General features: G+C 45.6%; 3 protein-coding genes across 3 annotated transcripts; all 3 read left to right on the forward strand.

The window, feature by feature from the left end:
- The first annotated feature begins 6,641 nt into the window (after positions 1-6,641).
- On the forward strand, positions 6,642-8,377 carry LOC127296756 (hydroquinone glucosyltransferase-like). Its single transcript, XM_051326962.2, has one exon. The coding sequence runs from the start codon at positions 6,661-6,663 to the stop codon at positions 8,122-8,124; it is 1,464 nt and encodes a 487-aa protein (XP_051182922.1). The 5' UTR covers positions 6,642-6,660; the 3' UTR covers positions 8,125-8,377.
- Positions 8,378-15,010: 6,633 nt separating this feature from the next.
- On the forward strand, positions 15,011-16,733 carry LOC127296754 (hydroquinone glucosyltransferase). Its single transcript, XM_051326959.2, has one exon. The coding sequence runs from the start codon at positions 15,026-15,028 to the stop codon at positions 16,478-16,480; it is 1,455 nt and encodes a 484-aa protein (XP_051182919.2). The 5' UTR covers positions 15,011-15,025; the 3' UTR covers positions 16,481-16,733.
- A 6,594-nt stretch (positions 16,734-23,327) lies between these two features.
- LOC127296755 (hydroquinone glucosyltransferase-like) lies at positions 23,328-25,115 on the forward strand. Its single transcript, XM_071819452.1, has one exon. It carries the CDS (start codon positions 23,378-23,380, stop codon positions 24,851-24,853), a length of 1,476 nt encoding a protein of 491 aa, XP_071675553.1. The 5' UTR covers positions 23,328-23,377; the 3' UTR covers positions 24,854-25,115.
- Positions 25,116-25,903: the final 788 nt, after the last annotated feature.

The raw sequence follows: 25,903 nt of genomic DNA on the forward strand, positions 1-25,903 counted from the left end.
GCAGTGCACGGTGGCGAAGTCTTCAACAGAATCGGAGTACATAGCGGCTTCAGAGGCTTCATCAGAAGCGGTATGGATGAAGAGGTTCATTGTAGAGCTCGGTGTGGTTCCTAGTGCATTGGACCCACTAGTCATCTACTGTGACAACATGGGTGCCATCGCCAATGCACAAGAACCAAGGTCACACAAGAGGCTGAAGCATATCAAGCTGCGTTATCATTCGATTCGCGAGTACATCGAAGATGGAGAAGTAAAGATTTGCAAAGTACACACTGATCTGAATGTAGCAGATCCGTTGACTAAAGCTCTCCCTAGGGCAAAGCATGACCAACACCAGAATGCCATGGGTGTTAGGTACCTTATAATGTAATCTAGATTATTGACTCTAGTGCAAGTGGGAGACTGTTGGAGATATGCCCAAGAGGCAATAATAAAAGTGGTTATTATATATCTTTGTGTTTATGATAAATGTTTATATACCATGCTATAATTGTATTAACCGAAACATTGATACATGTGTGTTATGTAAACAAACAATGAGTCCCTAGTAAGCCTCTTAACTAGCTTGTTGATTAATAGATGATTAGTTTCATAATCATGAACATTGGATGTTATTAATAACAAGGTTATATCATTATATGAATGATATAATGGACACACCCAATTAAGCGTAGCATAAGATCACGTCATTAAGTTATTTGCTATAAGCTTTCGATACATAGTTACCTAGTCCTTTCGACCATGAGATCATGTAAATCACTTATACCGGAAAGGTAACTTGATTACATCAAACGCCACTGGGTAAATGGGTGGTTATAAAGGTGGGATTAAGTATCCGGAAAGTATGAGTTGAGGCATATGGATCAACAGTGGGATTTGTCCGTCCCGATGACGGATAGATATACTCTGGACCCTCTCGGTGGAATGTCGTCTAATGTCTTGCAAGCATATGAATAAGTTCATAAGAGACCACATACCACGGTACGAGTAAAGAGTACTTGTCAGGAGACGAGGTTGAACAAGGTATAGAAAGATACCGATGATCAAACCTCGGACAAGTAAAATATCGCGTGACAAAGGGAATTGGTATCGCATGTGAATGGTTCATTCGATCACTAAGTCATCGTTGAATATGTGGGAGCCATTATGGATCTCCAGATCCCGCTATTGGTTATTGGTCAGAGAGAGTTCTCAACCATGTCCACATAGTTCGCGAACCGTAGGGTGACACACTTAAGGTTTGATGTTGTATTAGTAGAACTTGAATATGGAATGGAGTTCAAAGTTTGGTTCGGAGTCTCGAATGGGATCCCGGACATCACGAGGAGTTCCGGAATGGTCCGGAGAATAAGATTCATATATAGGAAGTCATATTCCAAGTTTGGAAATGATCCGGTGCATTTATGGAAGGTTCTAGAAGGTTCTAGAAAAGTCCGGAAGAAATCACTTTGGAAGGCGGAGTCCCGAAGGGACTCCACCACCCATGGCTGGCCAACCCTAGAGGGGTGGAGTCCCAGGTGGACTCCACCAAGGTGGCCGGCCACCCCCTCCCAAGGAAAGGTGGGAATCCCACCTCAAGTGGGAATCTTAGCTTGGGTAGGTTTCATGTCATATGGAAGGTTTTGGTTTGGGGTCTTATTCGAAGACTTGTAGACCAACTCTTGGGTGTTCCACCTATATAATGAGGGCCAAGGGGAGGGGGCCGGCCACACCAAAGCCATATCTGGCCGCACCCCCTATAGTGGCCGGCCACCACCCCCTCTCCCAAACCCTAGCCGCCCCACCTCCTCCACCTCTCCCGCATACGCTTAGCGAAGCTCTGCCGGAGATCTCCATCGCCACCGCCACCACACCGTCGTGCTGCCGGATTCAAGGAGGAGCTACTACTTCCGCTGCCCGCTGGAATGGGGAGAAGGGCGTCGTCTTCATCAACACCGAACGTGTGACCGAGTACGGAGGTGCTGCCCGATTGTGGCACCGTCAAGATCTTCTACGCGCTTTTGAAAGCGGCAAGTGATCATCTACCGCAGCAACAAGAGCCTCATCTTGTAGGCTTTGGAAATCTTCAAGGGTGAGTCTCGACCATCTCCTCGTTGCTCCCATCTTCTAGATTGCATCTTGGCTTGGATTGCGTTCTCGCGGTAGGAATTTTTTTTTCTATGCAACGAATCCCTACATGAATACCTCGATAACCTCCTTCGTGTTGATGGCAAAAGCATCGACCAACTGCCCCAAGGACTTGTTCTGGTCAATCTTGGGGAAGATCATCGAATGCATCCTCGCCATGGCTCCCTTACCATTCGGAAGAAGGTCCTGAACAAGCTTGTGGGACTCGAGGGTCAGCGATAGAGCATTTGCCGGAGAATTGTTCGGGAGTTTGTCCAGAACTTCAGCAGGGATGTCGGCAGCCTCTGCAAAGAGCGAAATAGGAGGAGTTCACTAACTAGAAATTGAATCAATAAAGAAAAAAATCAAAGAGAAAGCCAAAAGGGAATTATTGAGCAAGGCCAAAGTAGACTGGCGAAGAAGATCATCCTTTTCGATCATCCGAGCTTCGGTAGCAAGCCTGGATGTCTCTTCATCCTTCAGCCTCCTCTTCAGCCTCTCGAGTTCATCCTTTAAGGACTCAACCTCTTGGCGAGCCTCAGCAGCTATTTTTATCGCACCCTCCAACTTCGAAGAAGAAGACTCGACCTCCTTTTGCAGCCGGGCTTTGTCAACTTCAAGAGAAGTATACTGGAAGGCGAAGGCCTCTAGAGAGGAAATAACGGCTCGCAAATCCTTAGGAGATAAGGAAAAATGATTATTAGATGGAGAACTAATCGTCAGAGAACTTATAATCTGATCAAGATCCACTCGGGGGCTACTCCCATCGGGAGCGCTGGACGTGCACCCGATAAATTTGGACTCGAAGACTTTCTTGCAAAGAAGGGCGTGAAAAGAATATTTGAAGAAAAGGTTGGAACGTTCGTATCGTTTGGCTCGAGTCTGCACCCGGTTGCAAGCACCCGTGCGCAGACTCGGGGGCTACTCCCATCGGGAGCGCCGATTGCGCATCCGACAAACTTTTTTGCACTCCAGGATCATGCCTGGGGACTTGATTCTGTGTAGAGTAGCGTTGTTTTGCCATCGGCAATTAACCAGCAAAGCTGGACACGTTACTCGATATCCTTTACGCATTAAACTTTACTTGAAAAATTGAAGCCCCGATATAAACATATCGGATGACTTATGAAGACCTATAAAAAGCTTCGGTAGAAGAAAACATTCGAGTGGCTCAACTTGAGTCTATGCACGATTGCAAGCATCCGTACCTAGACTCGGGGGCTACTCCCATCAGGAGCGTTTGACGCGCACCCGATAGAAGGAGATGATGCTATTACAAGAAGGACAAGATTTATCAAGAGAGAAGAACATTCGGTGGAGGCATGCTTTAGTCTCTACCCGAAATATCTTCGGCTAGACACTCGGGGGCTACTGACGTGGGCATTACCCTTCGGGTAACTGTTATTGCCCTATCATGTACGGCCCAATTGGAGGCCCATGAAGACACTCGATGGCAAGGTGGACTACTACGTCGGTACCGAAGAAGATTCCTTGAAGAACAAGACGAAGAGATGAAGAATACAAGGAAAGTCTAGAACTAGGGGCCTTTGTAACCTAGTCATACCCGGACAGATCTCTTGAGACCTGGCTCCCTATATAAGGGCCAGGAGAGGGGCTGCCGAGGGACACACGCAATCTTAGCAATTTTAGCCACCGTAAGTCCAGAGCTAAGTCCCCGTAGAACTTAGCCTCTCGACGAGATCACAGCCGAAACTTTCGGCACCCCATTATAACTCAATATTTTCATAATCAAGATCAGACAGGCAGGACATAAGGGTTTTACCTCATCGAGGGCCCCGAACCTGGGTAAATCGCTTTCCCCGCTTGTTTGATAACCGATATCTCGTATCAGCCTACAGGATTCCATCTACCCTTAGCCCCAAACGGAGGGCATTGCCGAGGAATACCCTCGACAACTCGCTTTTGAGAATATTGATATAAATGTGTGGTTGAGAGTGATGCTCCAACTGCTAAAGTCTTACTGGTATTTTTTGTTTCCTTTTGAGTCAAACTATTAAATTTAGGTAATATTTCTCATCGAAGATTTTAGCAATCCTCTATACTTGTGGGCATCACTCACTAATGGTAGAAAGGGAGTTTTCTATTTAGATTATTTTACGCATCTGTAACCTCGTTAGACTATCCTTTATATACTTAATTTCCCGTATGTAGTAGGGATTCATGTGTGTCTATGGGGGAGGGGGAGTATTAGGTATGCAACGGCTTCGATTTGGGTTCTATGGGTTTATGTACATTGATTCCAATATACATGTTCTCAAATCATTAGAAACAATTTGCATGTTCGTAATAATCATACAAATATTAACCCTACTTATTTTGTGTCACCATATTAATTAGATATGCTACCAGTGAACCCATAAACACTGGTTGAATTGTATTCATAAGATTAAACCAATATAGATATGTTTACAAATCTCCATCCATGTTCCATTATATTTTTTGAACCGTAAGTAAGTCAGTTTCCTTCTTTTCCCCTTGAAGTCTGGTAATGTTGACAACTCAGGCCGTTGATGCGGTTTGGATGAACTCTGTAGCTCGCAGTGTCTTTAATGAAATTGGGGATCCCCTTTCATCTAAAATAAAGATTAAGCCAAAAACCATTTTTTAGATATCTTAAAAGTTTACACATTGATTATATTCAAAAATATAAAATTACTTCTTTATCCATTTCTTACACTATACTGTCAAATTAAGCAACCAGTTTGATTGCTAAGCACACCAAGTAAAGGTGTTAGAATCACGATTCTGAATCGGATCAGAACCTCTATGGTACAATCGCAAATCGTAGGATCTTTACTTTTAGAATTGTGAAATCTTAGATTCTACCTAGCAGAATCGTATAACCGATTCACTAAATTTAGACCGTACAGTCGTAGAATCGCATAGTAGAATCATGATTCTAAGAACTATGACACCAAAAAAGTTGGAGGCAGGTCTCTATCAATTTTGTTGTTGTTGTCGAAAGCAGTGCTTAGCGGGTTTCTAGGGGGCAAAAGTTAGAAACACACTGTGATGCCTATTCTTTTGATTTGTACTTCCTCCATCCAACAAAATTTACTCAGTTTTTCCGCAGATATGGATATATCTACAAACTAAAAATATTTCTAGATACAATTATATCTAGATAAAATTGAGTCATTTTTTTCGAGATTGATGGGGGGACCTAGTCTCCACCGCTTGTTTCATTCCACTCGAAAGAACCTGACAGGGCCATGTTTCTGTTACAACAAATGAAGAAGTACACGAGGGTTTACAAGGTAAGAGATAACAAGAGAAAGCACAAATAGCTGGTACAAGAAGTTACAAAGTGACCACAAATAGCTCTACAGGTGCACCACCGAAGTACCAAGCTTGTCGGATATGTGTTGACAAGAAGAGGTCACCGACACCAGTCTTCAACAAGCCATCCGCATGTGGCAATGTGGTTGCCGCTCTTGCCAAGGAATTCCACTCGCCCTTTGAGGGAAGGAAGCCCCAAAGGAGGGAGTACCACTGAAATAGAACAAGGAGGTTCCTGACTAAGGTTGCTGCCCTAGCAAGGACCCTCCGCTCGCCCTCTAAACCCCAGAGGAGGGAGGCCCGCTGCAAGGGAATAAAGACAACCTGATAGAGGTGCCAAGAACTTGTAAACCTGACTTCGGATTAGGTAGGTAGCCACTCGACCAACACCACCAGGCATGAAGAACTCTGCAATTTTGATAATGCCCGACTGCATCAAGCCAGTCGAGCCTGACTATGTGGTTACCGCTCTTGTCGACTGCGTTCACTCGATCTTCAGGAGAAGGAAGCCCTGAAGAAGGGATGCCAGAAGCAAGAGAGCGAGGGGATTCGACCCAATGGATGTTGCTTGAGAGGACACACTCCGCTCGCCCTTCTAGGGAAGGAAGCCTCGAAAGAGGGAGGATACCAAGCCGCACGCCAGGCGGATGAGCAGAGGGGGCCCATGGCCAGCCCCGCGGCAGAGAGGGCGAGACTCGGCAGAGGAGGAATGGGCGGAGAAGGGCCACGCCCCATCGGAGAAAGCGAAGGAGGCACAACGAGGTAGGGGATGCCGGGACGAGGAGAGAGGAGCTGGGAGGGGGATTTGAGGAGAGGTATCGGCCGTGGGGACGCCCCGCCGCCGTCGTCAGCCGTGAGGACGGCCTCTTCCGACGTCGGAGAGGGCGGGGGGCGCGTGGAGGGGAGCTCTGGCGGTGGCGGCGCGGTTGCCTCGGAGTCGCCCAAGAACGACCCGAAGGTGGCTAGGGTTTCCAAGCCTCAGGACCACCGACGAGTCATTTATTTTCAAACAGAGGAAGTACTTTATTGGGAGAATCTCAGTGATCAACCGTGTGCCACGAGTTAGCAGCACTGAAGAAACCCTGTATTAGTTGTTGAGAAAACTGTGGCATTTAATGTGGTCCTAAAATGGTGAACTCGTGGCCCAGAGTAGATCGACGTTGAAATTTTCTTCTCTAGCATCAATCAAGCGTGTATATAGGGTACCTTGCTTTCGCCCGTTGATACATAGGACACAATCGAAATATCCAATGGATGGACACGTTCAACACCAGAGGCACGGGCTCGGAACGGCCGCGGCCGCACGTCGTACTGCTGGCCAGCCCTTCGGCAGGCCACCAGATTCCGCTGGCAGAGCTTGCGCGGCGTCTCGTCGAGCACCACGGCTTCGCCGTCACGCTGGTCACCTTCGCCAACTTCCCCCTCCCGGCGCACGTCGTCGCCAGCTGCATTCCGCCCGCGACCGTCGCCACCGCCGTGCTCCCCGCCGTGGATATGGATGACGTCCCCGCGCACGAGTGGCACGACATCATCCAGGTGTTCGTCCAGCTGGTCCGTCGCTCGCTCCCGAATCTCCGGGACCTTCTCCGCCGCATCCACGCCACCGCCGGGCCGCTCGCGGCGTTCGTTCCAGATATCTTCTGCTCCGAGGCGCTGCTCGTCGCTGGCGACGTCGGCGTTCCGGGCTACTTCTTTCTCCCCTCCAACCTCAACTGGCTTGCTCTCGAGCGACGCTTCGTGGAGCTGCACCGCGGGCTGCCTCCCGGCGAGTACCGTGATTTCCCAGAGGATGTCGAGTTTGCCGAGGGCGTGTCGCTGCACCGCACGGAGCTCCCCGTCGTATTCCGTAACTCCAACAGTCTGGATTTCCAGCGACTACTAGTGAGTTCCCGGCGATACCTCCTGGCCGACGGCTTTTTGGTCAACACCTTCGACGAGATGGAACCTGCCCTCGTCGAAGCGTTCAAGGTAGCGGCGGAACAAGGCACGTTCCCGCCGGTGTTTGCCACGGGGCCGCTCATCCGCCCGTCAAAACAAGAACCCGACGTCGACGACCGGCACTGCTTATGCTTAGAGTGGCTGGACCGCCAGCCGATAGGCTCGGTGGTTTATGTCTCCTTCAGCACTCTAGGAGGGCTGTCTCTGGAGCAGACCACGGAGGTTGCCGCTGGGCTTGAGGGCAGCGGCCAAAGGTTCCTCTGGGTCGTGCGGATGCCAAACCTGGCGTTACCAGCGGCAGCAGACGGTGACCCGTTGGCCTTGCTCCCCGAGGGCTTCTTGGAGAGGACGGCAGCCAGGGGCCTCGCCGTCACGGCGTGGACGCCTCAGGTGCGCGTGCTATCCCACCCAGCCACGGCGGCCTTCTTGTCGCATTGCGGGTGGAACTCGACGCTGGAGAGCGTGCAGTCTGGTGTGCCGATGGTCACGTTGCCGATGGGCGCGGACCAGACGATGAATGCAGCGATCTTGGAAGAAAAGCTCGGGATGGCGCTGCGGCCGTCAGCGCGAGAGGACGGCATCGTGGGGCGCGAGGAGATCGCGACCGCCGTGAAGGAGCTCCTCGTGGAGGGAGAGAGGAGGCGGGACGCACGGCGCCGGGCGGGAGAAATGCAGCAAGCTGCGGTGAGTGCATGGTTGCCGGAAGGTTCGTCGTGCCACGCGCTTGAGGAAGTCGCCACCAATTGGAAGACGGCGTGTGACACGAAAACACAAAGCTAAATCAAATAAAAATGCAACATTTTTTCCATTTTAAAAACACAAAACTAAATCAAATAAAAGTGCATCTTCTTCACAGTTGATGCTTCCATGCTTTTATTGTAATGCGCAAGAGCAAAGCATTGTTTTTACTCCCTACTCTCTTAGCTTTGTTGTTGTTGCAATGCTTTCATCCTGCCAACTATTATATTGTTTTGTTTTGATTTTTTGAACATATTTGGTGACATAATACCATGAGACTTGATCAAGTTATTTACATTGTTATTTTGGTAATATTATGTATTACCCATGTGATTATGTATGTCCATTTATTTGGAATGCGACTCCACAAAATTTCTGGCTCCGCCTCTAAGTGCATAGCCACCTTCTTTCGTGTGATGCCTCCATGTGTCCAGTGCTTATAGTCATTTGTATCCATTTCACAGTTTATTGATGCCGACACACAGGCAACCAAACTCGAAGACCTATGTATGTGACATGTATCCAATATCCGGATACCTCCCGGAGAAATTCTACAATTGTTCTTTAAATCCACCGTTGCAACTCTCCTTACGAGTAGGGAGTAGTTTAGCCCATGGATGGATTTGTAGTAGTAGCTATGTAGCAATCTATCTCTTTGTGCTATTAACCCTACACAATTATGATCATTATTATTTATTTCTGATGGTGAATCTATATATTTTTCTATTCGATGAATCATCCAATGCTTTGATGTTATTGTTTTTGTGAACAATTATAGATTATATTATACTTCAATGCTTTTTTGAAAACTATTATAGATATATATTGTCTTTTCATTCATGTTTGCTAGAGTGATGAACCGAGTAAGTGTGACAGTCTAGAAACATAAAATACAAAATCATATTGTGCCCGTTGGTAGTTTCTTGGATTGCCTCACTAATGGTAGAAAGTATATACTTAATTTTCCGTGTGTAGTAGGGATTCACGCATGTGGGGGGGGGGTGGGGGGAAGTAGAACAGTTTCGATTTGGGTTTTGTAGGTTTATGGATATTGATTCCAACATACATGTTCTCAAATCATTGGAAACAATTTGCATGTTTGGAATAATCATACATAAATTAACCCTACTTATTTTGTTTCACCATACTAATTATATATGCTACTAGTGAACCTATAAACATGGGTTGAATTGTAGACATAAGATTAAAGAGCTAATTACGCTTATTGTTCAACAACTTGTCTATCATGTGATGATTTGGTCCTACATCTTGTAGATTGTGAAGCTGGGGTCCTATAACTTGTAAAGTTGTAATCATGTGAACGTTTGATCCTCAATCAATCAAAGGCTGACATGTGGCATTGTAGTTTTCGCAAAACAGCCCCTAATATTTTTATTTGGCACATGTGACCCCAATACTACTGCTTATAGACGACTGCTACCAGAACAAATACACAGTTTTGTGTTGTTTCAGGACATTGACTTATTATACATTTGTTACTGTCAGTGGCTGCGAAATAATTAAATCTTAACTAGATGATTCAACACCGGTTGCAGCACAAATATCGGTTACAAAAATTAACACTATGCAATGGTTGAAATAGATGGTGTGCACAAATATCGGTTACAAAAATTAACACTATGCAATGGTTGAAATAGATGGTGTGCAGCGGATAAACAAACCTCTATTCTTGTTGGTAAAATAAAATAAATAATTAGGATATATTATTGACATGCAACCAAAGAAATATTAAGCTACAACAATATCACAATTCAAAATGAGGGTGGTTGGAGATAGCGAGAAAATTAAAATATAATACTTATTGGCTAACTGTTAGCCAATAAGTCATTGGCGCATTGGCTGACTAATTTGGTGAACTAGATGTCGACGGGACTAACAATTAGACGACGTACCAATTGGCATACAGTTGGCCAAAAGGTCCTTGTCGGCGAACTTTTGGCCTAGGCCGTATTATTTTTGAAATTTTTTTGATTTACGTAATATTTCTGAAATTTAATAAAAAATGTATTAATTCATTTTTTAGCAAGGTGCATGCCAACAACCTGAATATTCTCCATCAATCAAACTCTTAAGTATACTTGAAACATTTTGCATTACATGATGTACTTTCTAAATGAATCAGGCTTGATTGACAATTTCCGTGTATGCATACAACTTTTTAGTATTTTGCATTACACTACGATTTTTTAGTCTTCCATTAATTGGGTCAAAAGAGCCTGTCTGGAAGGACGCGGACGCCTAGATGGGGGTGAATAGGCGGTTTAAAACTTTTACGAGATGGGCTTAACAAATGCGGGATAAAACTAGCGTTTACTTTGTCAAGCCCAAAGCCTATATACTATGATTCACCTATGTGCACCAACAACTTATGCTAAGCAATACAAGATACAAGCAACTATGTGATAGCAAGATATATAACTTCAAGCACGATAGCTACCACAAAGTTAAATGCATAAGTAAAGAGCTCTGGTATAGACATAACCGAGACACGTGTGAGACAATGATTTAACCCGAAGTTCACACTCTTGCGAGTGCTAATATCCGTTGGAGAGGTGCGGTAGCTTAGTGCTCCCGAACGCCACAAATGGCCTCACCTTGAGGTGTGGTTGCTCGATGTACACCAATGCCACAAAGGCCTCACCACAAGTTGAGTTAGTCACACCACACACCGAGCGCCACGAAGGCGCCTCAACTTATTCTCCGGTGACCCTCGCCACAAAGGCCTAGGTCACGGTTCCACTAAGGGATTTTCTTCGAGGCGGAAACCGGGCCTTACACAAAGCTTGGGGCACGCATCCACAACTTAATTGGAGACTCCCAAGAAATCACCAAAAAGGCCTAGAATCCGTCTAGGGTTCCAAGAACCCAAGAGTAACAACCTTCTTGCTTTCACCACCACAAATCACCATGAAGAACTCAAACCGATGTACCAAATGCAATGGCAAGAACACCACAAAGATGCTCAAATTCTTCTCTCTTGAATTCCAACAAAGCTAAAAAAGCTATTGGGGAAATAAAAGAGGAAGAACAAATAGGAGAACACAAAGAACTCCAAGGTCTAGATCTAGTGTGTTCCCCTCACTTAGAGAGGATATTGATTTGTGGAAATGTAGATCTAGATCTCGTCTCTCTTTTCCCTCAAATGGGAGCAAGAATCATGGAGGGATTGAGAAAGAGAGCAAGCTACCCAAGAACAACAATGGAGGAGAGAGAATGCGAGTAGTAGTCAAGTAAGAAGGGGGCCTTTTATAGGTCCCCCATGAAATATGACCGTTTAGGTCTTCTCAGGCCGGAATATCCGCCCCAGGCCGGAATATCCGGCCCCCGGGATGAAATATCCGGCCAAATATCCGGAGGGGTATCCAGGGAGGTTTTTCCTTAGGTCCTTAGCTATTTTTCGGGGGCCGAATATTGTTTAAATATCCGCCCCCGGATAATCGTCCCCGGAAAATCCGCCCCCACTTGGACCGGATAATCCGCCCCCCTGAAAACTGACAGAAGCAAAACAAGAAAGACCATAACTTGAGCATCCGGACTCCGGTTTTGGGCTCGTTTCGAAGTTAGTGACAAGTTCTACAAGATCATGCAGGGAACCATCATAGTACAATAAGTTAGTATAGAAATAAATGAAGAAAGATTTTACCTATCTAAAAAAGACATACCGGTAAAACTTCCAACCTAGAAAATGCAACAAGTTGCCCATGCAAAAACCATTCTCGATGAACTAGAGATTTTCATGAGAATAAGCACAAGCTATAAAATATCACATGGATAAGATACAAATAACAACCAAGAAAGATGATGCAAGGATGCAAAGGTTTGAGCTCTCCGAAGGATATGATCGAGTTACTCACTCGAGAGTCCTCTTGATAGTACGACGATTAAACTATTAACCGGTCTCCAACTACACCATGGGACTGGTAGAAAGAAACCATATCAAGAGAAAACCTTAATCTTGCGCATTCCACTTGAGCTCGATGATGACGGTCTTGACCGCAACAAGATGGAACCCCTTTCTTGATTGTGCTTGTTTAACGAAGTCTAGTGGATTGCTCCCCATACTCCACTATCTCTCTCATCCTCCACTATGGGAGAGATTCTTCTTCCGTGCATCTTCACATATCCATGATCACCATATGGATGACAAGATTCAAGCAAATGATCTCTTCGAGATGGCTCATCTTGAACTTGCACTTCATTTTTTATTCATCATCGTTGATGTCTTGAAGTTAAACTTGAGGGCTCCCTTCATCTTCATATTTAAGACATACTTGACACTTGATCTTATTCATTTGTTTCTTATTGCAATCTTGAAGCCAACATATGGTTCAAGCATTGTCTATGGACAACTCTTACAAATATAACTCAATGTAAACATTAGTCCATAGGGATTATCATTAATAACAAAACCACACATGGGGGTTCAATGCACTTTCACTGTTATATATGCATATGACCTCTGATTTTGATTTGAAGCAAAATACTGATATCCCACTAACCTGAAACTGAGAAAGGTGAAGCCTTGAACTTTTCAGCACCTGCACTATCTGTGGCCAGGAGGAAGAAGATTGTCATCATGCCACGGTGAAATGCACAAAGGCCAGAGCCCTGCGGTATGAAATGAGGAAACACTGGCGACTACCTCATGAACAAGATTTCAGCTATTCCGGCCCAGAGTGGCTTCAGAACCTGCTGATGAACGCAGATAAGAACCAAAGGAGCAATATCTTGATGTTATTGTGGAGATCATGGCACCTAAGATGTGATAGCTATCATGAAAAGGGGGAAGAGTCCATCACAAGATCCACCACCTTCCTCATTAGCTACAACAATTTGTTACAAGGCAATGTAGCAGCAAACTACAATAAATCAGGTTTGACTTGTAATAGCTCACAACACGCTAACTCCCCTACATGTTTCAGACATGTTGCTGACAGGAACAAACAAAAGATGATGTTCTGGGACAAACCAAGCGCCGGAGAAATCAAAATCAATGTCGACGCTAGCTACTGCCTAGACACAAAAAAGTCTACTACTGGTGTGGTCGCTCGCGACCATACAGGAACTATCATCCTTGCTGCGAGCCTAGTGGGAGAAAGATGCACAAGTGCTGAAGAAGCCGAAGCAAATGCAATCTGGGAAGTCTTGAAGATTGCTATCGACAACAACTTGAACCCGACAATTCTGGAGTCTGACTGCTCGGCGGCGATTTCGACGGCCAACAACACGTCCGAAAACAGCTCCAGTTTTTGGCATGTCTACAAGAATATTAGCTTGCTAAGAAATGCCCTACCAGGGTGTATTATCCGCAAAATTGATAGACGTTGTAATACAGCGGCTCACGAACTTGCACGGCAAGCTAAGGTCCATGGTTGTAGGTATATCTGGCTGGCGCCTGTGCCGGTAGCCATTAGGAAATTATGTAATCAAGACTATGTAATGACTCTGAGAGCTGATTAAATTTTTTCCCCTAAAAAAAGAATTGAAAATTCCTCAATCATGCAATTTCATGGGCATTAATTTTATTATATGCGAGGAATATAGCTCCGAGCTGGCTAGGTATCCGGTGATTTTGTCTGAACTTTTAGTATAGGCACGAATGACTAAGGCAACACTATGGTACCAGGCCACGGGACAAATCTGATATGCTAAGTAAAACCAAACAAAGAATAGAAACTCTATAATAGTACAACGTCCTTATTTAGAACATAAATGTGTAATTGCTCTGGTGGTAGCGGTCCGTAGGCTATAACGCTTGGTTGTGACTTGTGAGTTCAAACGCCCCCCCCCCCCCCCCCCAGGTTCACAGTTTGTAAGATGTAGGACCAAATCATCATACGATAAATAAGTTGTTAGACTACAAGTGTAATTAGCTCAACATTAAACCAATATAAATGTTATCTTTACTTTCAGACTCATGAAATCTTAGATTCTACCTAGCAGAATCATACAATCGATTCATTCAATTTGAGCCGTAGTTGTAGAATCGTATAGTAGAATCATGATTCTAACAACTATGACACTAAAAAAGTTGGAGATATGTCTCTATCGAGTTATTGTCCTTGTCGAAAGCAATGGTTAGCAGGTTTCTAGGGGGGCAAAAATCAGAAATTCAATTCGGCACATGGGAGCATATGCTCCTGCCACCCGAAAAACAATTTTGAAATGTCGAAAAAATTCGTACAAAAAATTTCTCGCTTACGTATCGACATTTTACGTGCGCACATCAAGTTTTACGAAAAACCGATATTTTTTGTGACTTGTATGAAAAAGAGAAACAAAACGTCTCGTACACAACCTTTTTCTACATCAAAATTTGTCTTTTTTACAAATGATACTCAAAATATCGGTTTTCTGTGGAACCAGTTTGTTAACGTGTAGAATTTCAAAATGTACCCACTAAATTTTGTGTTTGAATTTTTCAATATTTTAAAAGTGTATTTAAAATGAAATTTAACAACCGGGAGCATATGCTCCTGGGTGCCAAAACACCATTCCCGGCAAAAATCAGAAACACACTGTGATCCCTATTCTTCTCTTTTGATTTGTGTTTCTCTACCCAACAACAACTGACTCAGCTTTTTTCTAGATACGGATATATCCACACTAAAAATATTTCTAGACAGAAACATATTTAGATAAAGTTAAACTATTTTTATTATTTTTGAATGGAGGAATTTTTTTTTTGCGACAATCTCAGTGATCAACCGTGTGCCACGAGTTTGCAGCACTGAAGACACACTGTATTAGCTGTTGAGAAACACTTGTGACATTTAATGTGGTCCTAAAATGGTGAACTCTTGGTCCAGAATAGATCGGCGTTGCTTTCTTTCTTTTCTTCTCTAGCATCAATCAAGCGTCTATATGGTACCTTGCTTGCGCTCGTAGTACGTACACACGACACAATCCTAATATCCAATCGATGGACACGCTCAACACCAGCGGCACGGGCTCGGAACGGCCACGGCCGCATGTCGTACTGCTGGCCAGCCCTCCGGCAGGCCACCGGATTCCGCTGGCAGAGCTGGCGCGGCGTCTCGTCGAGCACCACGGCTTCGCCGTCACGCTCGTCACCTTCGCCAACCTCCCCCTCCCGGCGCACGTCCTCGCCAGCTGCCTCCCGCCCGCGACCGTCGCCACCGCCGTGCTCCCCGCCGTGGATATGGACGACGTCCCCGCGCACGACATCATCCAGGTGCTCGTCCAGCTGGTCCGTCGCTCAGTCCCGAACATCCGGGCCTTTCTCCGCCGCATCAGCGCCACAGCCGGGCCGCTCGCGGCGTTCGTTCCAGACATCTTCTGCTCCGAGGCGCTGCTCGTCGCTGGCGAGCTTGGCGTTCCGGGCTACTTCTTTCTCCCCACCAACCTCAACTGGCTTGCCCTGGAGCGACGCTTCGTGGAGCTGCACCACGGCCTGCCTCCCGGCGAGTACCGCGATTTCCCAGGGGATGTCGAGCTTGCCGAGGGCGTGTCGCTGCACCGCACGGAGCTCCCCTTCGTATTCCGTGACTCCAACAGTCTGGATTTCCAGCGACTTCTAGAGAATTCCAGGCGATACCCCCTGGCCGACGGCTTTCTGGTCAACACCTTCGACGAGATGGAACCTGCCCTCGTCGAAGCCTTCAAGCTGGCGGCGGAACAAGGCGCGTTCCCGCCGGTGTTTGCCGCGGGGCCGCTCATCCGCCGGCCAAACCCAGAACCGGACGTCGACGACCGGGACTGCTTATGCTTAGAGTGGCTGGACCGCCAGCCGATAGGCTCGGTGGTTTATGTCTCCTTCAGCACTCTAGGAGGGCTGTCTCTGGAGCAGACCACGGAGGTTGCCGCTGGGCTTGAGGGCAGCGGCCAAAGGTTCCTCTGGGTCGTGCGGATGCCAAACCTGGCGTTACCAGCGGCAGCAGACGGTGACCCGTTGGCCTTGCTCCCCGAGGGCTTCTTGGAGAGGACGGCAGCCAGGGGCCTCGCCGTCACGGCGTGGACGCCTCAGGTGCGCGTGCTATCCCACCCAGCCACGGCGGCCTTCTTGTCGCATTGCGGGTGGAACTCGACGCTGGAGAGCGTGCAGTCTGGTGTGCCGATGGTCACGTTGCCGATGGGCGCGGACCAGACGATGAATGCAGCGATCTTGGAAGAAAAGCTCGGGATGGCGCTGCGGCCGTCAGCGCGAGAGGACGGCATCGTGGGGCGCGAGGAGATCGCGACCGCCGTGAAGGAGCTCCTCGTGGAGGGAGAGAGGAGGCGGGACGCACGGCGCCGGGCGGGAGAAATGCAGCAAGCTGCGGTGAGTGCATGGTTGCCGGAAGGTTCGTCGTGCCACGCGCTTGAGGAAGTCGCCACCAATTGGAAGACGGCGTGTGACACGAAAACACAAAGCTAAATCAAATAAAAATGCAACATTTTTTCCATTTTAAAAACACAAAACTAAATCAAATAAAAGTGCATCTTCTTCACAGTTGATGCTTCCATGCTTTTATTGTAATGCGCAAGAGCAAAGCATTGTTTTTACTCCCTACTCTCTTAGCTTTGTTGTTGTTGCAATGCTTTCATCCTGCCAACTATTATATTGTTTTGTTTTGATTTTTTGAACATATTTGGTGACATAATACCATGAGACTTGATCAAGTTATTTACATTGTTATTTTGGTAATATTATGTATTACCCATGTGATTATGTATGTCCATTTATTTGGAATGCGACTCCACAAAATTTCTGGCTCCGCCTCTAAGTGCATAGCCACCTTCTTTCGTGTGATGCCTCCATGTGTCCAGTGCTTATAGTCATTTGTATCCATTTCACAGTTTATTGATGCCGACACACAGGCAACCAAACTCGAAGACCTATGTATGTGACATGTATCCAATATCCGGATACCTCCCGGAGAAATTCTACAATTGTTCTTTAAATCCACCGTTGCAACTCTCCTTACGAGTAGGGAGTAGTTTAGCCCATGGATGGATTTGTAGTAGTAGCTATGTAGCAATCTATCTCTTTGTGCTATTAACCCTACACAATTATGATCATTATTATTTATTTCTGATGGTGAATCTATATATTTTTCTATTCGATGAATCATCCAATGCTTTGATGTTATTGTTTTTGTGAACAATTATAGATTATATTATACTTCAATGCTTTTTTGAAAACTATTATAGATATATATTGTCTTTTCATTCATGTTTGCTAGAGTGATGAACCGAGTAAGTGTGACAGTCTAGAAACATAAAATACAAAATCATATTGTGCCCGTTGGTAGTTTCTTGGATTGCCTCACTAATGGTAGAAAGTATATACTTAATTTTCCGTGTGTAGTAGGGATTCACGCATGTGGGGGTGGGGGTGGGGGTATTAGAACAGTTTCGATTTGGGTTTTGTAGGTTTATGGATATTGATTCCAACATACATGTTCTCAAATCATTGGAAACAATTTGCATGTTTGGAATAATCATACATAAATTAACCCTACTTATTTTGTTTCACCATACTAATTATATATGCTACTAGTGAACCTATAAACATGGGTTGAATTGTAGACATAAGATTAAAGAGCTAATTACGCTTATTGTTCAACAACTTGTCTATCATGTGATGATTTGGTCCTACATCTTGTAGATTGTGAAGCTGGGGTCCTATAACTTGTAAAGTTGTAATCATGTGAACGTTTGATCCTCAATCAATCAAAGGCTGACATGTGGCATTGTAGTTTTCGCAAAACAGCCCCTAATATTTTTATTTGGCACATGTGACCCCAATACTACTGCTTATAGACGACTGCTACCAGAACAAATACACAGTTTTGTGTTGTTTCAGGACATTGACTTATTATACATTTGTTACTGTCAGTGGCTGCGAAATAATTAAATCTTAACTAGATGATTCAACACCGGTTGCAGCACAAATATCGGTTACAAAAATTAACACTATGCAATGGTTGAAATAGATGGTGTGCACAAATATCGGTTACAAAAATTAACACTATGCAATGGTTGAAATAGATGGTGTGCAGCGGATAAACAAACCTCTATTCTTGTTGGTAAAATAAAATAAATAATTAGGATATATTATTGACATGCAACCAAAGAAATATTAAGCTACAACAATATCACAATTCAAAATGAGGGTGGTTGGAGATAGCGAGAAAATTAAAATATAATACTTATTGGCTAACTGTTAGCCAATAAGTCATTGGCGCATTGGCTGACTAATTTGGTGAACTAGATGTCGACGGGACTAACAATTAGACGACGTACCAATTGGCATACAGTTGGCCAAAAGGTCCTTGTCGGCGAACTTTTGGCCTAGGCCGTATTATTTTTGAAATTTTTTTGATTTACGTAATATTTCTGAAATTTAATAAAAAATGTATTAATTCATTTTTTAGCAAGGTGCATGCCAACAACCTGAATATTCTCCATCAATCAAACTCTTAAGTATACTTGAAACATTTTGCATTACATGATGTACTTTCTAAATGAATCAGGCTTGGATTGACAATTTCCGTGTATGCATACAACTTTTTAGTATTTTGCATTACACTACGATTTTTTAGTCTTCCATTAATTGGGTCAAAAGAGCCTGTCTGGAAGGACGCGGACGCCTAGATGGGGGTGAATAGGCGGTTTAAAACTTTTACGAGATGGGCTTAACAAATGCGGGATAAAACTAGCGTTTACTTTGTCAAGCCCAAAGCCTATATACTATGATTCACCTATGTGCACCAACAACTTATGCTAAGCAATACAAGATACAAGCAACTATGTGATAGCAAGATATATAACTTCAAGCACGATAGCTACCACAAAGTTAAATGCATAAGTAAAGAGCTCTGGTATAGACATAACCGAGACACGTGTGAGACAATGATTTAACCCGAAGTTCACACTCTTGCGAGTGCTAATATCCGTTGGAGAGGTGCGGTAGCTTAGTGCTCCCGAACGCCACAAATGGCCTCACCTTGAGGTGTGGTTGCTCGATGTACACCAATGCCACAAAGGCCTCACCACAAGTTGAGTTAGTCACACCACACACCGAGCGCCACGAAGGCGCCTCAACTTATTCTCCGGTGACCCTCGCCACAAAGGCCTAGGTCACGGTTCCACTAAGGGATTTTCTTCGAGGCGGAAACCGGGCCTTACACAAAGCTTGGGGCACGCATCCACAACTTAATTGGAGACTCCCAAGAAATCACCAAAAAGGCCTAGAATCCGTCTAGGGTTCCAAGAACCCAAGAGTAACAACCTTCTTGCTTTCACCACCACAAATCACCATGAAGAACTCAAACCGATGTACCAAATGCAATGGCAAGAACACCACAAAGATGCTCAAATTCTTCTCTCTTGAATTCCAACAAAGCTAAAAAAGCTATTGGGGAAATAAAAGAGGAAGAACAAATAGGAGAACACAAAGAACTCCAAGGTCTAGATCTAGTGTGTTCCCCTCACTTAGAGAGGATATTGATTTGTGGAAATGTAGATCTAGATCTCGTCTCTCTTTTCCCTCAAATGGGAGCAAGAATCATGGAGGGATTGAGAAAGAGAGCAAGCTACCCAAGAACAACAATGGAGGAGAGAGAATGCGAGTAGTAGTCAAGTAAGAAGGGGGCCTTTTATAGGTCCCCCATGAAATATGACCGTTTAGGTCTTCTCGAGCCGGAATATCCGCCCCGGGCCGGAATATCCGGCCCCCGGGATGAAATATCCGGCCAAATATCCGGAGGGGTATCCAGGGAGGTTTTTCCTTAGGTCCTTAGCTATTTTTCGGGGGCCGAATATTGTTTAAATATCCGCCCCCGGATAATCGTCCCCGGAAAATCCGCCCCCACTTGGACCGGATAATCCGCCCCCCTGAAAACTGACAGAAGCAAAACAAGAAAGACCATAACTTGAGCATCCGGACTCCGGTTTTGGGCTCGTTTCGAAGTTAGTGACAAGTTCTACAAGATCATGCAGGGAACCATCATAGTACAATAAGTTAGTATAGAAATAAATGAAGAAAGATTTTACCTATCTAAAAAAGACATACCGGTAAAACTTCCAACCTAGAAAATGCAACAAGTTGCCCATGCAAAAACCATTCTCGATGAACTAGAGATTTTCATGAGAATAAGCACAAGCTATAAAATATCACATGGATAAGATACAAATAACAACCAAGAAAGATGATGCAAGGATGCAAAGGTTTGAGCTCTCCGAAGGATATGATCGAGTTACTCACTCGAGAGTCCTCTTGATAGTACGACGATTAAACTATTAACCGGTCTCCAACTACACCATGGGACTGGTAGAAAGAAACCATATCAAGAGAAAACCTTAATCTTGCGCATTCCACTTGAGCTCGATGATGACGGTCTTGACCGCAACAAGATGGAACCCCTTTCTTGATTGTGCTTGTTTAACGAAGTCTAGTGGATTGCTCCCCATACTCCACTATCTCTCTCATCCTCCACTATGGGAGAGATTCTTCTTCCGTGCATCTTCACATATCCATGATCACCACATGGATGACAAGATTCAAGCAAATGATCTCTTCGAGATGGCTCATCTTGAACTTGCACTTCATTTTTTATTCATCATCGTTGATGTCTTGAAGTTAAACTTGAGGGCTCCCTTCATCTTCATATTTAAGACATACTTGACACTTGATCTTATTCATTTGTTTCTTATTGCAATCTTGAAGCCAACATATGGTTCAAGCATTGTCTATGGACAACTCTTACAAATATAACTCAATGTAAACATTAGTCCATAGGGATTATCATTAATAACAAAACCACACATGGGGGTTCAATGCACTTTCACTGTTATATATGCATATGACCTCTGATTTTGATTTGAAGCAAAATACTGATATCCCACTAACCTGAAACTGAGAAAGGTGAAGCCTTGAACTTTTCAGCACCTGCACTATCTGTGGCCAGGAGGAAGAAGATTGTCATCATGCCACGGTGAAATGCACAAAGGCCAGAGCCCTGCGGTATGAAATGAGGAAACACTGGCGACTACCTCATGAACAAGATTTCAGCTATTCCGGCCCAGAGTGGCTTCAGAACCTGCTGATGAACGCAGATAAGAACCAAAGGAGCAATATCTTGATGTTATTGTGGAGATCATGGCACCTAAGATGTGATAGCTATCATGAAAAGGGGGAAGAGTCCATCACAAGATCCACCACCTTCCTCATTAGCTACAACAATTTGTTACAAGGCAATGTAGCAGCAAACTACAATAAATCAGGTTTGACTTGTAATAGCTCACAACACGCTAACTCCCCTACATGTTTCAGACATGTTGCTGACAGGAACAAACAAAAGATGATGTTCTGGGACAAACCAAGCGCCGGAGAAATCAAAATCAATGTCGACGCTAGCTACTGCCTAGACACAAAAAAGTCTACTACTGGTGTGGTCGCTCGCGACCATACAGGAACTATCATCCTTGCTGCGAGCCTAGTGGGAGAAAGATGCACAAGTGCTGAAGAAGCCGAAGCAAATGCAATCTGGGAAGGCTTGAAGATTGCTATCGACAACAACTTGAACCCGACAATTCTGGAGTCTGACTGCTCGGCGGCGATTTCGACGGCCAACAACACGTCCGAAAACAGCTCCAGTTTTTGGCATGTCTACAAGAATATTAGCTTGCTAAGAAATGCCCTACCAGGGTGTATTATCCGCAAAATTGATAGACGTTGTAATACAGCGGCTCACGAACTTGCACGGCAAGCTAAGGTCCATGGTTGTAGGTATATCTGGCTGGCGCCTGTGCCGGTAGCCATTAGGAAATTATGTAATCAAGACTATGTAATGACTCTGAGAGCTGATTAAATTTTTTCCCCTAAAAAAAGAATTGAAAATTCCTCAATCATGCAATTTCATGGGCATTAATTTTATTATATGCGAGGAATATAGCTCCGAGCTGGCTAGGTATCTGGTGATTTTGTCTGAACTTTTAGTATAGGCACGAATGACTAAGGCAACACTATGGTACCAGGCCACGGGACAAATCTGATATGCTAAGTAAAACCAAACAAAGAATAGAAACTCTATAATAGTACAACGTCCTTATTTAGAACATAAATGTGTAATTGCTCTGGTGGTAGCGGTCCGTAGGCTATAACGCTTGGTTGTGACTTTTTTGTTAAAACCCCCCCCCCCCCCCCCCCCCCCACCAGGTTCACAGTTTGTAAGATGTAGGACCAAATCATCATACGATAAATAAGTTGTTAGACTACAAGTGTAATTAGCTCAACATTAAACCAATATAAATGTTATCTTTACTTTCAGACTCATGAAATCTTAGATTCTACCTAGCAGAATCATACAATCGATTCATTCAATTTGAGCCGTAGTTGTAGAATCGTATAGTAGAATCATGATTCTAACAACTATGACACTAAAAAAGTTGGAGATATGTCTCTATCGAGTTATTGTCCTTGTCGAAAGCAATGGTTAGCAGGTTTCTAGGGGGGCAAAAATCAGAAATTCAATTCGGCACATGGGAGCATATGCTCTGCCACACGAAAAACAATTTTGAAATGTCGAAAAAATTCGTACAAAAAATTTCTCGCTTACGTATCGACATTTTACGTGCGCACATCAAGTTTTACGAAAAACCGATATTTTTTGTGACTTGTATGAAAAAGAGAAACAAAACGTCTCGTACACAACCTTTTTCTACATCAAAATTTGTCTTTTTTACAAATGACACTCAAAATATCGGTTTTCTGTGGAACCAGTTTGTTAACGTGTAGAATTTCAAAATGTACCCACTAAATTTTGTGTTTGAATTTTTCAATATTTTAAAAGTGTATTTAAAATGAAATTTAACAACCGGGAGCATATGCTCCTGGGTGCCAAAACACCATTCCCGGCAAAAATCAGAAACACACTGTGATCCCTATTCTTCTCTTTTGATTTGTGTTTCTCTACCCAACAACAACTGACTCAGCTTTTTTCTAGATACGGATATATCCACACTAAAAATATTTCTAGACAGAAACATATTTAGATAAAGTTAAACTATTTTTATTATTTTTGAATGGAGGAATTTTTTTTTTGCGACAATCTCAGTGATCAACCGTGTGCCACGAGTTTGCAGCACTGAAGACACACTGTATTAGCTGTTGAGAAACACTTGTGACATTTAATGTGGTCCTAAAATGGTGAACTCTTGGTCCAGAATAGATCGGCGTTGCTTTCTTTCTTTTCTTCTCTAGCATCAATCAAGCGACCTTGCTTGCGCTCGTAGTACGTACACACGACACAATCCTAATATCCAATCGATGGACACGCTCAACACCAGCGGCACGGGCTCGGAACGGCCACGGCCGCATGTCGTACTGCTGGCCAGCCCTCCGGCAGGCCACCGGATTCCGCTGGCAGAGCTGGCGCGGCGTCTCGTCGAGCACCACGGCTTCGCCGTCACGCTCGTCACCTTCGCCAACCTCCCCCTCCCGGCGCACGTCCTCGCCAGCTGCCTCCCGCCCGCGACCGTCGCCACCGCCGTGCTCCCCGCCGTGGATATGGACGACGTCCCCGCGCACGACATCATCCAGGTGCTCGTCCAGCTGGTCCGTCGCTCAGTCCCGAACATCCGGGCCTTTCTCCGCCGCATCAGCGCCACAGCCGGGCCGCTCGCGGCGTTCGTTCCAGACATCTTCTGCTCCGAGGCGCTGCTCGTCGCTGGCGAGCTTGGCGTTCCGGGCTACTTCTTTCTCCCCACCAACCTCAACTGGCTTGCCCTGGAGCGACGCTTCGTGGAGCTGCACCACGGCCTGCCTCCCGGCGAGTACCGCGATTTCCCAGGGGATGTCGAGCTTGCCGAGGGCGTGTCGCTGCACCGCACGGAGCTCCCCTTCGTATTCCGTGACTCCAACAGTCTGGATTTCCAGCGACTTCTAGAGAATTCCAGGCGATACCCCCTGGCCGACGGCTTTCTGGTCAACACCTTCGACGAGATGGAACCTGCCCTCGTCGAAGCCTTCAAGCTGGCGGCGGAACAAGGCGCGTTCCCGCCGGTGTTTGCCGCGGGGCCGCTCATCCGCCGGCCAAACCCAGAACCGGACGTCGACGACCGGGACTGCTTATGCTTAGAGTGGCTGGACCGCCAGCCGATAGGCTCGGTGGTTTATGTCTCCTTCAGCACTTTCGGAGGGCTGTCTCTGGAGCAGACCACTGAGGTTGCCGCCGGGCTAGAGGAGAGCGGCCAAAGGTTCCTCTGGGTCGTGCGGATGCCAAACCTGGCGTTACCAGCAGCAGCAGACGGCGACCCGTTGGCCTTGCTCCCCGAGGGCTTCTTGGAGAGGACGGCAGGCAGGGGCCTCGCCGTCACGGCGTGGACGCCTCAGGTGCGCGTGCTATCCCACCCAGCCACGGCGGCCTTCATGTCGCATTGCGGGTGGAACTCGACGTTGGAGAGCGTGCAGTCCGGCGTGCCGATGGTCGCGCTGCCGATGGGAACGGACCAGACGATGAATGCGACGATCTTGGAAGAGAAGCTCGGGATGGCGCTGCGGCCGCGGACGCGAGAGGACGGCATCGTGGGGCGCGAGGAGATCGCGACCGCCGTGAAAGAGCTCCTCATCGAGGGAGAGAGGGGGCGGGACGCACGACGCCGGGCAGGAGAAATGCAGCAAGCGGCAGTGAGTGCATGGTTGCCGGAAGGCTCGTCGTGCCGTGCGCTTGAGGAAGTCGCCACCAAGTGGAAGGCGGGGTGTGGTGTGACACGAAAAGACACTACTGACGGAACTGCAATCTAGCGGTGTCCTCGTCCACCAAACAGCCCCCGCCACCTCGTCCGGTATCCCGGCTTATTATCTTATCTAGGACCAACACACGTGGTTAGGTCTATGTCTCATTCCATTCCTCTCCCGTGTTGAAGTCACAAAGCTCCTCGCCCATTCTTTCGGCTCTGGTTTGTAATAATTTTGAAACAACTTTAAGTTGTACCACATTTCAAATATCACCTCAGTTCGAAAATACTGTAAGTTCATAAATATTTCAACGAAATATCAAACATCTAAGACACTGGCGCAATTTTCCAATTTCGGTAGATATTCTATTTATCGTTCACATATTTTTTTTCCTGAGAACACAGTACAACGCAGACGTCACAAACACGCACGTACAAACACCCCTATGAACGCACACACACACGCACGCACACCCTACCTCTATCAGAGCACCTCCGAGGAACTGAGCAGACATATCTTGAGGTTGACGAAGTTACCACTGGCGCCTCGCTGTTGACGGGTACGTCACCTGCCACTAAAAGCATAGCGCCGGTTAAATCCTGGAATAAATCCAGGTAAATGCAAACACTCATGCCAAGTCTAGGACTTCAATCTGGGTGGGGTGGTTCCACCAGAATGGACCTAACCACCGGAGCCAAGCTATGTTTGCGTTCACATATATTCTAATTATCTGTTTTATTTCAAATTAGTTTTAATTCATTTTTTGGAAAAAAGAATGGCGACATAATTCCAATAGAAATAACGTATGTTTATGTTAACGTAAGATGCGGCAAGTCTATCCATCGACAAGCAATCATAACAAACGATGCCGAGATTTGGTATCGTAGTTCATCGATCAACACCTATATCCGTGGTGTATGCTTTACGGGCACTCCCTCACAAGTACCATCCTAGTACTGTCGGTAACAAGACCACCGAGTTGATACAGAAACTTCAAATTTACAAAGCCATAGAAATCAGCAACCATCAACATCACGCTCCTATGCCATCATCACCGACCTCGTCATCCTTTTCTATAATGACAGGCCTCCATGTCAATCAGCTAGACTGTACATG

Source organism: Lolium perenne, chromosome 4 (assembly GCF_019359855.2).
Source record: "Lolium perenne isolate Kyuss_39 chromosome 4, Kyuss_2.0, whole genome shotgun sequence".
Lineage (NCBI taxonomy): Eukaryota > Viridiplantae > Streptophyta > Magnoliopsida > Poales > Poaceae > Lolium > Lolium perenne.